General features: G+C 35.1%; 2 protein-coding genes across 2 annotated transcripts in view; one reads left to right on the plus strand and one right to left on the minus strand.

Annotated features, from left to right (window-relative positions):
* Positions 1–6,307, plus strand: part of LOC134253372 (molybdenum cofactor sulfurase-like) — a 28,210-nt gene extending 21,903 nt beyond the window's left edge. Inside the window, exons 7-15 of the mRNA XM_062735895.1 lie at positions 117–233; positions 511–912; positions 1,386–1,548; positions 1,716–1,809; positions 1,895–2,025; positions 2,970–3,089; positions 3,295–3,404; positions 3,654–3,758; positions 6,069–6,307. Of these exons, the coding sequence (XP_062591879.1) occupies positions 117–233; positions 511–912; positions 1,386–1,548; positions 1,716–1,809; positions 1,895–2,025; positions 2,970–3,089; positions 3,295–3,404; positions 3,654–3,758; positions 6,069–6,152 (1,326 nt within the window). The 3' untranslated portion in view covers positions 6,153–6,307. The remainder of the gene's footprint in view (positions 1–116; positions 234–510; positions 913–1,385; positions 1,549–1,715; positions 1,810–1,894; positions 2,026–2,969; positions 3,090–3,294; positions 3,405–3,653; positions 3,759–6,068) is intronic.
* A 1,306-nt stretch (positions 6,308–7,613) lies between these two features.
* Positions 7,614–17,034, minus strand: LOC134253411 (1,4-alpha-glucan-branching enzyme-like). The gene is made up of 15 exons (XM_062735938.1): positions 16,910–17,034; positions 14,116–14,285; positions 13,917–14,032; positions 13,652–13,768; positions 12,446–12,590; positions 11,297–11,387; positions 10,959–11,168; positions 10,634–10,749; positions 10,270–10,400; positions 9,940–10,038; positions 9,541–9,823; positions 9,150–9,334; positions 8,915–9,048; positions 8,451–8,568; positions 7,614–8,095 (listed from the first exon to the last, which is right to left on the minus strand). The coding sequence occupies exons 1-15, from the start codon at positions 17,002–17,004 to the stop codon at positions 8,048–8,050; spliced, it is 2,058 nt and encodes a 685-aa protein (XP_062591922.1). The 5' UTR covers positions 17,005–17,034; the 3' UTR covers positions 7,614–8,047.
* Positions 17,035–17,971: the final 937 nt, after the last annotated feature.

The raw sequence follows: 17,971 nt of genomic DNA on the forward strand, positions 1-17,971 counted from the left end.
TATGCAAAGGGAAATAACTATAATACACCCACATTGAAAAACTAGAATTTTTTGCATCCGTATTATTCAGTGATGTATGAGTTTACCTGTCCTAATCACCTGCTTATTTTGTATAGGTGGACAAGCTGGCCCAGTTGTACAACATTCACCTTAGAAGTGGCTGTTTCTGTAACATAGGAGCGTGTCAAATGTTCCTTAACATAACCTCAGAGAGCATCAAGAAAAATCTGATGGTTAGTTGTATAGACCAACTCCCAACATAAGTAACAAAAGAGAATAAAATGTAGAGTGAAGGATTAAATAAAATACTGCATAATTTTAGAGCTTTGAAAAATTACCAGGTATATATTTTACTCAGTGGATAACTTAAATATTTTGCCATTTAAGTAAAAGTTTCTGTAATGAGAAACAGTTTTCTATTGAAGATATAAACAGAAAATACCTAACATGAAATAAAATGACCAGATTTAAAGTTCTTTTGTAATTACATGTATTTGTTTCTATGTGAAGGCTGGGCACGTGTGTGGGGATGACAAGGATCTGATTGATGGTCAGCCGACAGGGTCCGTGAGGATTTCCTTTGGTTACATGTCCACCCTTAGTGATGCCCAGCACTGCCTCAAGTTCATTGTGGAGAGCTTCATGGAGAAGGTCCGAGTGATACCCACATTTACCGAGGACTGGGACGAAGTAGAGATAGACGATGAATTCTCTCCAGCAGTGAAAACTGACAAAAAGGTGGAACCAGAAAACAAAATAAGACAGAGGGAAAATACAGATAGTGATAATAAGTGCCAAACGCTGACAACTGTAGACATACCCAGGACAAAAGAGAGGATGGTTCCCTCTACAGGGGCTGTCAGACTGACCAATATCTGCCTGTACCCAGTCAAATCTTGTGCTGCTTTCATGGTAAGTGTTTGGTGTCTCCTTATTGCAAACATTAAAGAAAACTGAGGAAGTACAATGTTGATACATTCTCAGGGCATTTTATTAATACCATGGAATCTTTTTAATTCTTGAGGGTCAATGTTATGGGCAGGCAAGCAAAATTTTTTTTTTTCATGGGGATATAGTTTTTTGGGGTTATTTGCTTATACCTTAAATATGACATGGGTAAGGGTAACTAGTGAAGTCCACCAGGTCCTAAAATCGGTCCCCAATAAACAATGATGATTCCACAGTATCTGTAGAGATTTGTATTACAGGCTTCAGGGCTACAAGCATATAAAAATCTCAGTGTTGGTGGCCTCAAAGCCTGAAATATCCTGCCTACTTGTAGGTAGCTGAGTGGGATATAGGACCTAAGGGCCTGTTGTATGACAGGGAGTGGATGATTGTATCTGTTGAGTTTTGTGGTATATAAATATCGTACCTGTTTGTAGGTAGCTGAGTGGGATATCGGACCTAAGGGCCTGTTGTATGACAGGGAGTGGATGATTGTATCTGACAACGGAGTAGCCATAAGTCAGAAGAGGGAGCCCAAACTGTGTCTGATCAAACCCTCCATAGAGCTGTCACAGGGCACTCTGACACTTCAATATAAAGGTAGCTGTTTGGTTAAAAGCAAAGGAAACTTTAATCATCTGACTGAATTTCCTGCATGTACACTACACAGTTCTCTACAAAAAATTATTGAAATACTTGAAATCAACTTCAATCTAATTAAAGAAATTTGGAGGGTTTTTAAAGAAAAAAAAATCATTTTTTGTTAGATTTGGAGCCACTGAAACTTCCACTACACAGGGAGAAGGGAGGTCCCCAGTTTAACTCGGCTTTGTCTTGTACCAGTAAAGTCTGTAATGACAGGTAATGATAACTTGCATCAGGACATCGATGGATTCTCTCCAATAATTTTGTTCTCAGGTTTATATTTTCAAATCTTTCTCTTCAGGGTGCTTGGAACTGATTGTGGAGATAATGCATCAGAGTGGATCAGTAAAGCTTTACAGAGACCTGGATGTCGGCTTATTCAGCAGAACAATAATAACACAAGAACTAGTAAACTGAAAGATAAAGAGACAGGTGATTTTTTGTCTTCTTTTCTCATTAAAGTTCATCTCTAAGATGATCTTATTCCAATCATATATATGGAAGAGTTTTTGTGTCATCTGCAGAGCAGATCCATGTTTGCTATTATTGTTAGTGGTGAAGACAGAGTTATTTCCCTTTCAAATGAGATGCATCTGTATTTTGTCAAACTTAATATGAAGTAAATCCTTTTGCAAGTGTGATAGGATGAAGCTAGCACAGAACAAAAATAACCTTGTACACAGTTATGTATTGGATCTTGTAGTCTGCTATGCAAACACACCAGCAGGCTACAAGGCTTTCAATGGTCATTTAACGGTTTACATTTATGACCTTTGTTGCAAAATTTTTTTTTCAATGACAGAGTTGAGCCGAAAAAGGAATCAAAAAGGAGAGCAAAAAATCTAATTTATTGGACCTTAAAATTCCAATGAAGTCCCAGTGATGACAAGTTTAAATGTGTAATTTATGCTCCCGTAGACTTGGCAGTTTAATTTATTTACCCAATGTACAGGACCTCCTGTATAGCAAAATCACAAGAGAGGCTGTAAAAGCAGTCAGCAATGCACTTTTGTTTTAGAAGGCCCAACAAATGAGCAGATAGGTATAGTTGAAACTTAATTTTTTACATGTCTTCTAAAACAAAAAAGGTTGAAAATGGAACATCCATCTATTTTTTAAAAAAATTAAAAATATATTTTTTATGATTGCCTGTGTCTGTAAAAGATTATCCATACTTAATTTGTACTTGCACAATAACAACAATATCCATATAAGGTAGTTTCCTCGACCTGCTTAATATGAAGTAAAACCATTTGCAAGTGTGGTAGGATGAAGCTAGCACAGAACAAAAATAACCTTGTACACACTTGTGTGATAATTTGCATAAACACACCAGCAGGCGTTTAGATGTGAATTAATTTTTCACACAATGACAGAGTTGAGCCAGGAGGAGAGTCTGTCCTTAACCAATGAGTCCCAGTATCTACTATTCCTTATATTTACAGCTTTGACCTCCTCCGCAAAATCAAAGAGAGGCTCCAAGCCTGCTTCCTCAGGTGTGTAGGCCCTGCACGTGGTTTTTTTTAAAACAAACATTCATGAGGAAATCAATTACATTTTTTTTTAATTTTGTGTCTGTAAAAGGTCAGATACTTGGAAATGTAAATATGAGCCATTATGATTAAACTAATTATATATTTTTTATGTTTTGATATGATTTGCTTGCTGATAATGGTATCAACAATGGTTTGTTTTTGGCAGATCTTGAAGATCTAGTTTTACGTTTCCGAGCTAATTTAATTGTGGATGGAGGATCAAGTTATCAAGAAGATGATTGGAGTAGACTACAAATAGGGCAACATAGATTTACAGTATGTATAAATATAGCACATATTAATACAAATAGGGCAGCACAGATTTACAGTACGTATAAATATAGCACGTATTGATACAAATAGGGCAGCACAGATTTACAGTACGTATAAATATAGCACGTATTGATACAAATAAGGCAGCATAGGTTCACAGATCCACTAGATAAATTACAAACATGACAGTACATGTAATATACATTTCCACACCTTTACTCGGTGATGTGATGTGGAGTTCTCTTTATTCAGGGACAGGGTGGGTGTACACGATGTCAGATGATTTGTTTGGACCAGGAGACTGGACAAAGGAGTAGGGAACCACTCAGGACATTGGCGATGTGTAGGGGGCGCAAGGTAAGGACTCAGAACACTGGTGGTGTGTAGGGGCCGCAAGGTAAGGACACTGGCGGTGTGTAGGGGCCGCAAGGTAAGGACACTGGCGATGTGTAGGGGCCGCAAGGTAAGGACACTGGCGGTGTGTAGGGGCCGCAAGGTAAGGACACTTGGGATGTGTAGGGGCAGCAAGGTAAGGACACTGGCGGTGTGTAGGGGCAGCAAGGTAAGGACACTGGCGGTGTGTTGGGGCCGCAAGGTGAGGACTAAGGACACTGGCGTTGTGTAGGGGCCGCAAAAGGAACTTGGCGACTTATAGGGGCCCAAGTAAGGAATGGCGATGTGTCGTATAACTTTTTAATTAACACTGGCGGTGTATATGTGTCGACTAAGGAATTATTTTAAACTTTTGTAGGGGCAAAGAAGGACACTGTGTGTAGGAGCGGCAAAGTAAGAACTAAGGACACTGGTAGTTTGTAGGGGCTGCAAGGTAACCACTCAAGACACTCATGGTGTGTAGGGGCCGCAAGGTAAGGACTGTCAGGAAACTTGTATTTATAAAAGTAAGACTATACAATACATTCTGCATGAAACACAACATTGGATACCATAGGCCTGTTTAACAGAGTGAACATTGGTGAGTGCTCGCCAAAATTCCTTATTCCTCCAACAGAAATGTTTGCAAGCGTGTGGTCTGTTGAACAGGCCTCTGGTGATAAGATTACCCTTAGGTATCCGATGATGCAAAAACAACTTTTTGAAAATACATGTACTCCAAAACACTTATTTCTAATTTACATTGTCCTACTTTTGCAGTTTTCACAATAGTTTAATAAAGATAAGCAGTTAAAAGATGCAAGAAAAACTGTCGGGGGGAACTAAAAGTGGCCACTGACTGCAAGTGGCTGTTGATTTCCGGTGGCCGCTAAGACAAGTTTGACTGTATATGTATAAATATGAACTGTATTCAACTGGTGACAATTTTATGCCAGTTTATTTCTTTGCAATCTATAAGAAAGATAAAGTGCCGCGCCACAGCATGATACGCCTGTCAAAAATTTAAAATTTTCTTGAACAGTTTAGGTGCAAGAAAATCACATCAACCTTGGTTCTAATATTTTGATGATTTTTCCATTCCTTAAAATATTTATGCATCCCCTGTGATGTAGGCATAAATTATAATAAATATTACATCACTGATAGATTTCTGTGCTGGTTGTGTTAGACCTTGTCAAATGCCCATCATATTAAACAATATCAAATTAGTCTTAACAACTTAATCTATACCAAATTAATTTTGAAAAGAAAAGGCTGGCCATCAAATGACATGTTCAACAGAATCCCCTAAGGGTAACATTGCTTTATCAGATAGCCTTCCTACATTGAACTCATTAATTAATCTTAACCTTATTCATTACTACCAACAGAAATGTTTACCATAATTTTTTTTGAAAACATAAAATACTCTGAGATTTAATGTCCAACAGGTTTTAATATAAAATTCATATGGACATGCTGATTCCACCCCAATCCCATAAAATTAGTTTTTAAATTAATAATATTACATAATATCAGATTAGTCTATTATGCATTGAATCAAATTAGTTTTAATTACTTTTCATCAAATTCATTTTAAAATTAAGCTAGCCAACAAGAGCTATTTTTAATCAAACAGGCTTACCCATTTGCCCAATACTCAAGGGATACAGATAACACCAATTTCACACTCAAAACCCATTAATTTCTCTCTAATTTGACATGCAATTTTCTGTTATCAAAATTCTTCTTGACCAGTGCTTGGTTTACAATGGGAAAGATAACATACATAATATTTGTTATAGATTGCTGTCAAGTATATGCTTAAAAAATAAGTATTTTCTTGATTTAACACTTTTTTAATAGGGACAGTGCAATACTCTTACATTATTTGGGATGTGTAAATGAATAGTAAAAAGACACATTTTTTTTTTTAATTTCACTTAAATTAAAGGTCACAGTGACCTTGAAATTGATTTACCTAAGATGCATAAACTGGCCAAGTTTGATGATTGTAAGTCTTATAGTTTTCTAGTTATGGGCCAAAGGATTTTTCCATATTTGGCTATAACTTCTTAATTAAAGGTGACCTACTTTTTGTGCGCGACACACCTTCTACCCAATGCATCAGATGACAAAGTTTGATAATCCTAGGCCAGTTTATTTCTTTGCAATCTATAAGAAAGATTTGCACAAAATTTACCCACTATATAGGAAACATGCAAGAATAAGTATAATGTGTTGTGCCGAGATTGTTTTCTTTTCCAATGTATTAGAGTGCATCAATATTTTCAGATTCCATTTGGGATACATCTCAGAAACGAGAAAGAGACAGACAGTGCCAAACTAAGAGTGGGAGATCTGGTCCAAGTATTATAAACAATATTATATAGATAATTATAATTTAGTAGCTATATGACTGTGATCAAATGTTTACAAATTTTTACTGCATTAATCAGATTTCAGCTTATTGCTCAAATTGTTATTAATTTATTGATTCATTGTGATAATTGTATTGGTTTTTTTTTTTTAATTTGATCAATGCATAATAGTTAACTCTAGCTATAATGTTACAGTTGAACAATCCGAATACATGTACAATTTCTTTGTATCAGTACATGTATTACATTATTTCCTATGTAGCTTGTAACACAAACTTTGATTGGTTACAAAGTCGGGTGTAAATTTCCGTGCATCCGACTTGAGACGGGGGTAAATGACGTGATGTCACAATGCATAGTTTTTCTATCATGATAAAAAGCAAATAACATGACATCACAATGCATTGTAGTACGTAGTAAATATTAGCCAGTTGAGACACAGTTGAAGAGAATTATGTTTACAAAGAATTTATTCAGAAATATAGGAAATAAATTCATTATCCAGGTACACGAATTTAGCCCGGGTTGTATTCCATACACCCTTTGGCTCAGGGTGTATGGAATAAAAACCGCGGTAAATCCCCGTACACCCTTGATTGAACCTGGATAACTATATATAATATCATGTATTTATATGTGCCATGTTTTACATTCCAATATAGTACTACTTTTTGAGACAAAGAAAATAATTCATTACGTACAAGTCTATACACATTTGTTTTACATTCCAATATAGTACCCATCTCTTATCCGCAACTCCTCTCATACCACTGAATGAAATTTGATGAAACTTTCACAATCTTTAGAAAATAATTACTTTTTTCCAACACACGTTTCCCGGCCACAGGAAAACCTTTTTCACCAGTTAAAACCATATTTGTTATTGCTCACAGTACCTCTAGTTCCATTAGTCTTTGCAACACGTTGTTTTAAATTACTTATACTGATTTTGAGGTCAGTGGGTCAAAGGGTCTAGATGGAAGTTTCTTTATCTGCTGTTATATTGTTATTTTAAACATTGAATTCCAACAATGATATTGGTGCTAAGTTTTATTCTCATATATAAATCTGTTATTTTTAGTGTTTTTAAGCACTATCTTTGGAAATGATTACATTTTTGTAATCTTTTCTTTTTTTAAGAAATACATGTGTATTCTGAAACTTCAAAATATTATTATCAAAGACAGCAAGTTGTTACTGAAGCCCTATGCTTTTCCCTGTGATATTGTTCTCTTTTATATGAAATACACAGGTATTATTTTAAAAATAAAATAATTATAAAATTAACCTTGTTAGCTTTTTAGTCTCTTTTGATAGGCAGAGTGCTTGGTTTATCTTTTGTGTAGTCCACTATTTGTCATCAAAAATGTCCATGTTTTACTCTGTTAGAAATTGTAGACCAAGACAACTCATCAAGACGAGTGGTTGCTACTCTCTACTAAATCATGACAGAACATCATTGTAAATTTGTCATCAATTTTACTCCATTATGTTTGATTAACATACAACAACCTTGTAACTATTGTCAGCAGTAGCAACAATGATAGCATCAATAGCATGAAAAAAATAGGCAAATTAAATTTTAAATAAAAAGAAAAAAAGAATACCGGTATGGCCTCGAAGGGCTGAGCAGTCCGGGAAGCAGAAGACATATTTATGTTGCGGGACTGCTTTCTCAACAACAGTGTGGCTTAAAGCTTAATATGATTATGTATTTGTTATGTCCCTTTAAAATACATTGCATGCTGTATTTTATAGACCATTTAGACTACAATATGGCACACACTTTGTCATCCTCCTACATTGTACATTGTGTGGAAGAGCGGTAATGAATACTGGACAATGCTTTCAGATCTTAGGAATAAATCAGCACTATGTCAGCATTAGCCAGGGTCAATCCACTTTTGCAAGAACAAAGGCAGTTCGACAAGGAATGTAGACCTGTAAAAAAGAGGAGCATTTATATTCAGTTCAGATATAGGTATTTTTTTTTAAGCTCTGGAACACAACAAATAAATACAGGTCTTCCAAAATCTGCCTGTATCTAGAAGCTCTACCAAGCTGAAACAATAATACCAGCAAAATATTAGAGAAAAACATTTAAAATTGCTTCTACACAGACCTCCCATTTCTGTAAAGGTACTGCCTGTTTCTTATCTTTTTGAAAGCCCTGTATAATAAGCACTGAATAACATAGTCAATGTGAGAAATTATTTAGAGACCTATGGATTCTGTGAGGTACATTTCTCACCATCAGCGAGTTTAAGTTTACCGGGTTATCACTGTAAGTACCTACCATCATAGAACAGCGTCTGTTGTCCCAGGGGTCATTGTTGGTGAAGTAATCTATAGAGTGATCTAAACGTTTGTGTCCACCATACTGCTCAGCATCCGAGTCGAGCACTATTTTGTATCTGACATTATGAAGGATTATAATTTCATACCAAATTCAGATTACAGTACTTCACTAGTAATCTGCCAGCACTTCAGTCAGTGAAATCAAGACCTTCAGCCATTAAAAATATCTTACTTATAATAAATCTTGGTTGTGATCAGCAAAGAAACATGTACAGTTAAAACCACTGCATGCATTTTAGTTTCAGACTTTGACTGACTAATTCTTAACACAGTTTTACAGCTCATTAATTAATGATCCAAATGTATGTCAATTTCCATGGACTTACAAAAATTTTTCCCAAGAATCTGCTATTTAAATCTTTATAAAAATTTACATTGATTCCATTTTTAAGTGAAGGATACTTTCCGGGAATATTGACCCCTATTTTGTAGTCTGTGTAACTGTTGGATGGATGCCAGTTGAACACAAACACCAAAACATCGGCTCTATCAAACACAACCACCTTATCACCCTCATGCTTCCGAGAAATGTAGTTCTATAAAGGGAAATTAAAATGTCTCTTTTAAAATCAAAATGTAACACATACAGAATGGTCTAATTCTTTATGAAAACTGCCATTCAATCTTTCCACCTTACCTGAGGATGACTAAGCCAGCCGTACTTCATCTCCAGATGCATCATGTCCCTGTCAAAGTTGTTGAGATATTTATACCTCAGTATGTCGTCATCCACCAGGTGCCACTGTCGTCGGCAGTAGTGGTAACTAGAGTTGTTACCCGCCCGCGGAAAGTCCAGCCACTCAGGGTGACCAAACTCATTTCCTAAAAATATTTGTTTTCATTCAGAGGTATTAACTTTATACAATATCCACTTATATCTCTCCTTTATACATTCTTCTATCATTTCTTTAATTCTTAGATTTTGAATAATGAATGATATCTCTTCAGTCTATTAATATTATAAGCATATCTATAAAGTTGAATCACACAAATAATATCTCCCTAGACATTGTTTATGTTAAGCTTACCTATAAAGTTAAGATACCCCTCTCCTCCTAACCCCATGGTGATGAGCCTGATCATTTTGTGTAGGGCAATTCCCCTGTCTATAATTAGACTAGGGGGTGATAAGGTGGACATGTGGGTGTACATCTCTTTATCCATCAACCAGAAGGCCAGAGTTTTGTCCCCTACCAGCGCCTGATCGTGACTCTCTGCGTACGCGATACACTTCTCCCCATATCGTCTGTTGGCTAAAGTGTGACAGATCTTTCCCATCTCCCACTGGTCATCTGAGCGCTCTTTTAAAAGCTAAAAAAAAACTTTCATATGTAAGCACATTAATTGAAACATCTAGAGCTGTCCTAATGGGTTATATATCTTAAGGTTATTAAAATATACCGGTAGCTTTAATGAAGCTCTCTCACCTTGATCCACATATCAGGGATGGCCATGGCTAGGCGGTAGTCAAACCCTGTACCTCCCTCATCAATGGGCCGACATAATGCTGGCATTCCTGACACTTCCTAAAATATTCACATCAACTCATTAGAAAAGGCATAATGGACACAAATAGTTTATACATGTACTTTCAATATCATTTACAAATGAAGACCATCTGGTGAAATATGTGTTTGGGTTTGGTTTCTATTTTTGCATTACTGTGTTCCCTGGTTATATACATTTGATGCTGTACAAGGGGCATAATTCTATCCACCCCATTGTTATCAGAAGAGTACAAGTATTATTAGATTTACCTCTGCTATTGTTATCATGAATTCTGGGTAAAGTGAGTGCAGCATTTGATTGGATAACATCAGGTAAACCAAGGATTCTGTGTCTGTGTTCAAACCAAAGTATTCCCCATAATCTCCACTGAAACCATGACCTACAAATGAATAGAAGGAAGCTTTAATAGCATACATGTGTCATCACTGTATTTTCACACAGTTCTATTTCAGGGTGTAAACTTTGTGCATCCACTTTACAATAATTAATGAACTAGACATGTTTGATATTTAATAGGGGAGTTCAATATTTTGCATTGATATTGAGGGGTTTAATATATTATATGGCACCAGTAATGATGATTGATACAGATGCTAGGCCTAAAGAATCTACCTATTCCATGAGTATGGTACAGCATAGAAGTTACACCGTCAAATCTAAAGCCGTCAAATTTATACTCCTCAATCCACCAACGTAGATTAGATAACAAGAATCGTAGAACTTCCCACCTGTAAAAAGGTAATATTATATATTATGATATTTCTCTGAGCATCATCTGTACCTCAATTAGCTCCAGAATCAATAATTTGAATTATCTTTGCTGTTCAATAGATCAAATTCTGGGATCTACTTTAGCTATTTTAACATAATATTTCACTCAATTGACTGAGTTCTCAGATCTACTTTTGCAACTATTTTAAAACAATATTTGACTTACTCAGTATAATTAAACAGTCTGGATCCCCATAAATCATTCTGCCCCCTGCCGCCATCATGGAAGAAACAGGAATTTGTTCCATCAAACTGGTTAAGCCCATCCACCGTATTCTTTGATGCGTGACTGTGGACCACATCTAGTAAAACTGTGATTCCGTTAGCGTGAGCTACGTCTATCAATTCCTTCAACTCCTCGGGTGTACCATAACGACTGAATTAGAAAACAAACCATGTAACTGAACCTCTAATTTATTGCATCTAAACTTTAACATAAAATGAGGCTGTGATATGAAAACAAATAGAATGACTTGCACTTTAACTGACATAATACTGACATACCTAGAAGCAGCAAAGAAGCTGGTGACTTGATACCCAAAGCTGGCGTAATACGCGTGCTCCATGATGGCCATCATCTGTATTGCATTGTAGCCTAGCAGATACAAAAAAATACAGAACTATATTTCACAAAGGTTCCAAGTTTCTCAGAAATTCCAGAGCTGTGGAAAACTTTTTCAGATAGCCAGTCATTAGGACTGGCAAGAAGACAAAATATGTCGGTCCGAAGTGATTTTTGCCGGACCGAAATAGTAGGTTGCAAAATTAAAAAGAAAATAACATGTATTTTCTTAATTACACTTTACTTAATGATAATAATTAGTCTCCATTTCCAAGTCCTCTTCCGTTTTTGTTTTTTGCATTTATAACAATACTAGATTTCATCACTTTTGGCAAATGACAATGATAATTCTGCATAATACCGTAAACGTAATTTTTTTAAAACATTAATACATTTGGAAATTATATTTTACCTCAAAAATGAGTCTAAGAAATTCTGAGCATGGATAATAAAGATACCAACATCATGAACATGATCGATAAAAAAAAAAAGAAATCTGGAACAGTCGAAACGACGGCCATACTGGGTTTACCGTTTTACTCAACTGTGTTTGAATATTTTCTGTCGTTATGTTTTACATATTTAGCCTGTCTTTATCTTTTTTTTATGTTTTCCACCTAATTCTGTCCCATTTGTAAATTAATAAGGTCACGCGAGACAATGCTGGTTTCGCTTTCATTTTCTATAGCCTCGATCTCGTGCAAAGAAAAAGTATTCCGTAATCGTATATAAGGTACGATAATTAAGCTAGGAAGTGTGCCGATGATAGGCCTAAATCGAAATGGAAAAACAAAAACCTTTATCAAAGAAAGAGGTCGGTCATTTGGACCGACATCGATAGCATTTTTACCGGTCACAGGCATTTTTTGCCGGTCTTGCTGGCATGACCGGCAGTTTTCCACAGCTCTGAAATTCTTTTCCCACCAACCATGAAACTACTCTTTAACCTAAGCTGATAAGCTTCCAGCATGTATCAATTGACCCACATGAATGTTTATTTAGCTGGAATGTCTACGAAGGTTAATTCCTAAAGGTTTTAAAAACAATTCTATTTTTAAAATTAATTATGAATTAATTCCTATGAAGCTAACCTAAATTCTTGATACGTGGTATAACATTCTGTGCGAACTCTTTGTAAGTGGCAATTTTTCCTTCCCAGGATGCAATGCCAACATGTGACTCATAAATCCTCAGGCTGTCTGATTTTTTTGGATGTGGATGTTGAAAGTTATATTTCTGGAAAAAATTAAAAACAATACAAATTTAAAATATGAAAGATGTATCTTGTATGCAGTTTATTCATATTACTGCAATTGAATAATTTTTTTTTTTTAAATCTTTCTTTCACTTTTGAACAAACACAATTAGTACAAAAATAGTACTTGCCAAGCACTATTTTTACCTGTGAATTTTAGGGATGTCAATGAATAGTCGACTATTCGACTATCAGTTGAATGGATGATCGAATAATGACATTCGAATATTAAATAAATGCAAGAAAAGGAGTTGATAAAGAACCTCTCATCTCAAAATTTAGAAAAGCGTAATTCCTCAAACCATTAACGTATACGTCCTCAGACGAATAAAAACTCAAACACATTCACACATTGTACACAAGGAAAGTCCCGTAATTTCATACCGCGATAATTATTTCTCAATTACAGACCTTTTTATGTTATTGTGGTAAATTATGTAGCGTTATACTGGACTTTGAAAACTATTAATTGGGCTTATAGCAATTATAAATTTATTTATTACCTGTAAGAATGTTCAAATTCTAGGAACTGTAATTGAGCAAGCAGTATTTAACCACAATATCACCTGACGTGTGGATACAGTGTGTGTTTGTCCCTCCCTTTCTTCCAATTTATTTTAAAAAGCTTTAAAAACATAGTTTAAAAAAAACAGGTTCCTCTGAATATTGGTGTGTAATATAGGCATTTGATGTTACATTTTACAAAAGAAAAGGGTTTTAGGGTTACATAAATAAGCTATCGATGAGATTTTAAAGAAAATGTTCCGAATAGTCGACTATCGTTCGAATAATGCAATCGAATGTTCGACTAAAGAAAATAAATATTTTGACATCCCTAGTGAATTTCATTCAGAATATTTCCAAAGTGAAATACATGATTTATATAATACAAAAAAAATTTTCTCAAGGCTTTTTTAAAACCAAACACGTAACCAGAAGAAAAAGTTTTGCTGTTTTGTGTTTATTCAAACCTGAAGAAAATCAAATGAAATACTAGGGGAAAAAATGAAGTTACAATATCAGCTGTTTTACAGGTGTTTACCTGTGGAGGATCCCAGAACACCTGGTCATAAGCCTTGGTCGGGTCAGGCTGGGTGACGTAGGTAGCCCAGGGACATAACCGGTCCACCAGCTCTCCCGATCTGGTTTTGATCACTAACTGAAATAATCAAGATGTGTTCCATTAATATAATTGCCTCCAAGAATGGCCATTTCTAAAGATAAATAATCAGGAAACAAGGACTTCAAGGGTATTTAGAAGAAACAAATACCTATATGTAACTGTATAAATGGAGGTGCCACTATACCTTAATCTTACTGTTGTGAGGTATTGGACAAGACCCGTCTGGGTTAGGTGGGATTTTAAGTTCCCATTTTCCAAATTCTCCTTTTGTAAAGGAATGCTGTGTCTGATTCCAACCATCTAAAATTCAAATCCTATGGTTTTAGAGTTGTATTGAAGCAGAAAACTTCTTTTAAATTTTATTCTGTAAGAGAGACACTCACTAAATTCGCCTCTTAAGAAGACCCCCTCTGCTCCAGGTGCCCATTCCTTCATGTAGATGCCATTATCCGGCGTCCGATGTATGCCAAAAGATTCATAACCTCGGCTAAATCTCTCATATCCTCCTTCATTTTGTTCAATGGACTTCTGCAAACCTAGGAAAACTCCATATCTACAAAATTTTAACTGTCAAAATTAATTAATATTTTAAATCAAATCAATTTTGATGCATTTTAATGTTTTTTAAAAAGAATTATTCATTCCATGTAGTCTACAGTAAACTCAGTTATAATGAAGTCACTGGGACCTATGAAATTATTTCACCATGTATTCACTATATTTTATTAAACTTATATAGCTGGGGATCCAAGATAACTTTGATATATCCGTGAATTCCCAATGTCTGTGTTCATACTGATCAAGTTTTACTGTATTGTTTTGTCTGTCTTTCATCTTCGCTAGCCAAGGGTTTCAGATACGCTACTCTCCTCATGAACCCTTGGCATACGGTGTTGATAGAAGTTGGTTTTTTTTCTCAAGTTCTGATTTGGATTCGGTACACCCGGTCGACCAATCAGCAATTGTTTTTTGTAAATGACGATATTTGCGTTCGGGATACTTCTTGACTCTTTAATCTCGGAAATGAAAAACACAAGTAATCAACGATCCGTAAGATAGCTATGGTGTCATCCAATATCTTCTGAATATGTGATTAAGAATCTATACTGAAGTTTCCGATTTTTACTACAAATAATAAATAAACATAACTCAATTATTGCTTCTTAATTGTTCTTGAAAAAAACTTTGATTTAATTTTTTTAAACACGCGACTTTCTTTCTGTCGATGACGCAATCGGTGTGTACCCGATAGATTCGAGATCATGTGACGAAAACAATCCCATCTTTTGACTTCACCGTATGCCAAGGGTTCATGAGGAGATTAGCGTATCAGAAACCCTTGGCTAGCGAAGATGTCTGTCTTTTAATAATGATATTTGCCAGTTCTCAATCTGCTACTTTACTGATAATAATTAACAGACCTTTAAGTGTTTTAAATAATTCTAATTGACAAGTTTCATGATGATGATCTACAAGTGTAGTTTCATTAAAACATAAAAATTGTGTATAAATATACTTTGTCCTAAGAATGTCTGAGCATATTTCAACACTATTTTAATACTAGAAGTACTTTGTTAAAGTTGTAACATAAACCAGGAACTTAAAGCAGCACAGGGACGTATTTATAAACTGTTACAATTGTTCTGCGTAAAATATCATGCAATTTACTTTCATGGGTCTACCTGATAATTTCTCAACATATTATTACATCAATCCACTCCATCCTACCCCACCCCTTCACAGTCAGACTCATAAAAACATGTATTAACCTGAGGCAGCAGTGTAGTTGGCAGATAATTAAAATCCTCAAATCCTAACTGCAACATCATGCACAGTAAAAAATCACACCATTCACACAAGAGATCAACATGCATACCGAATGATCTGTCCATTGGGCTTATGATAACCAAACCACAGGTGCTTGAGGACAGGACCCCCCCCCCCCCCTCAATACAGACCCCCGGGCCTTTTAGACTTTTTTCACATAAATTATATATGGATGACATATTTGTGATATAATCTATCCTATCAATTCTGAAAATTTGCTTAAGCTTACATTTTATAAAAATATCTACCCTCTCTATATATAGATTAACAAGGTTGCCAACTTCGTCTGCAAACCGAGAGGCACTGCCGAGAATTTTGGTTGAATCGTCTCATAAATCTAAACAAAGCCCTAAAATCAAAAACTCATATTGTAGATTGAATATTCTTTTCATTAACCACCAACTCTCATGAAGGTTAAGGCACTTTAACAGTCGTTATGACCAAGTTTTCGAAAGGAGGTCAGGCTACAGTTAGCGTTTTTGCTTAGTGAACGGAAGTGACGAGGAGACGAAAGACACTGTTTTGAAGTAAACATTTGAAGAAATTTGGTTGATATACACTTTAAAAAATGTCTTTCAAATGTATTGGGAGAATAGAGTTCTAACCCGCTTTGCAAATGAAATGTCTCTAATTATTATTCAAATACCTGATTTGCATGTGAGAGTTATGCCCTTTTAAAAATGCAATTTATCAAAATATCTTCTTTTCCTTAAATATTTGTGTAAATCTACAAAACGTTTGAAAATAAAATTACACGCATATTTGGGTATATGGGGAACATCGGGAATTAGTCCTCTCCTCATTACTTCCGTTCATTAAGCTTTTTACGGAGTTGGCAACCTTGTTGATTTTTATATAGAGAATGTAGGGTAGATTTAATAGAACGTTTGTTTTAGGTAATTTTTCGATTTGCTGGTATAGATCTTATCACAAATATGGCAATGAAAGATTTTTTATAAGAAAAAAATCGAAAAAGCCCAGGGGTCTATATCGAAGGGGGGGGGGGGGGGGTTCCTGTCCTCAAGCACCTGTGAACCAAACTTAAGGACATTCTCATTCTAATTCATCATGCTCATATATTGCAGATTTTTAATATGATGGCACAGGTCCTGTGTAATTTATTACGACAATTCTATCATCAACTAATTAAAAACTTGTATATTTTGCCAATTAAACCTACGGTTAAACTTATAAATCTGTAAAATGAAAGCACACACACCGGCATGCGAGATCAGGCGATCATGCTCGTAGCACGGGCTCTGACTGACATGCTGTGTGCTCTTGTCTAGCCAATGACAGTTATGCTTAGAGAACATGCACCAACTAAATTTAAGAATTTCACATAAATACCTTCGTTTGATCTCTGCTTCTACGTTTTTGAGGTACGGATCAATCTCAAACAAATGTTGAAGTCGCGGCGGTGCTGCAGAATCACCGTCACCCATATTTGACCTTCACCTACATATGACTTCCTTCGGAACTCTTCTAGGTTTACATGGAGAAATTCGCCGGTATTAAACAGCTCGTACGCAAACTATATAGATCTAATTTTTTTATGATCTCATATTGAGGATAAATAGAGAAGGGCATTTAAAAAAAAAAGATAATAATAAGGCTACTTTATTTTTTGCATATTGAAAGAAAATCTTAGTTTAATAAAAAAAAATCCCTTCGTTAAAAAAATCTTCCCGAATGATTAATTAAATTCATCGTTAGTAATTTATCTACTTCATCTCTAACTTACATTTCTTTCTTCTCCTCTTCTTCTCTGTACCGTCTTCTGAAATATAAATTTTAAAACCTCATATCGTTAAAAAAAAATGTGAAGCCACAAAGCATTATATATATAACCTAAAAAGAATTTTGTCACTTAAAACTGATTAATATGGCACGCCAAATTCGCAAAAATGAGCTAAACATAGTTTCACAGCTGAGCTAAACATAGTTCCATAGTTGATAAACTAGGTTTATCTAGTGTAAACTATAGTTTACAAACCGTGAACTATAATTAACAAATCGTTAACTATAGTTTTCATCTGTGTTTTAATATTCAACGTTTGTTAACTATAGTTTACGAATGCTAATCTAAGTTTATCTGTATATCTGTCTGTAATAAAACGTTAACAATAGATTTGGTTGATAAACATAGATTCACATTTGTAAACTATAATTTACAATTGTGAACTATAGTTAAGAGTTGTTAATCATAGTTTCACAAATCGTGAAACTGTATTTATCAGATTGTTAACTATAGTTTAGAGTTGTAAACCCTAGTTTACAAATCGTGAAACTGTATTTATCAGATAATCTATGTTTTGCAATCGTACATGATTGTTTTCAGTGTTAAGTATAGTTTACGGTTCTGAAACATAGATTATCGCGTTAACTATGATTTACAGATGTAAAATATAA

The sequence above is a fragment of the Saccostrea cucullata genome, unplaced genomic scaffold (genome assembly GCF_032062105.1).
Source record: "Saccostrea cucullata isolate Sc308-1 unplaced genomic scaffold, CSIRO_AGI_Scuc_v1 ctg68, whole genome shotgun sequence".
Lineage (NCBI taxonomy): Eukaryota > Metazoa > Mollusca > Bivalvia > Ostreida > Ostreidae > Saccostrea > Saccostrea cuccullata.

Excerpts from the sequence above, each read along its gene's own strand:
- LOC134253411 (XM_062735938.1), bottom strand. The coding sequence starts at position 17,004 with ATGGGTGACGGTGATTCTGCAGCACCGCCGCGACTTCAACATTTGTTT. Across the intron at positions 10,039-10,269 it reads TCATGATAACAATAGCAGAG|GAAGTGTCAGGAATGCCAGC; the intron begins GTAAATCTAATA and ends TGAATATTTTAG. Across the intron at positions 9,824-9,939 it reads TCCCTGATATGTGGATCAAG|CTTTTAAAAGAGCGCTCAGA; the intron begins GTGAGAGAGCTT and ends GTTTTTTTTTAG.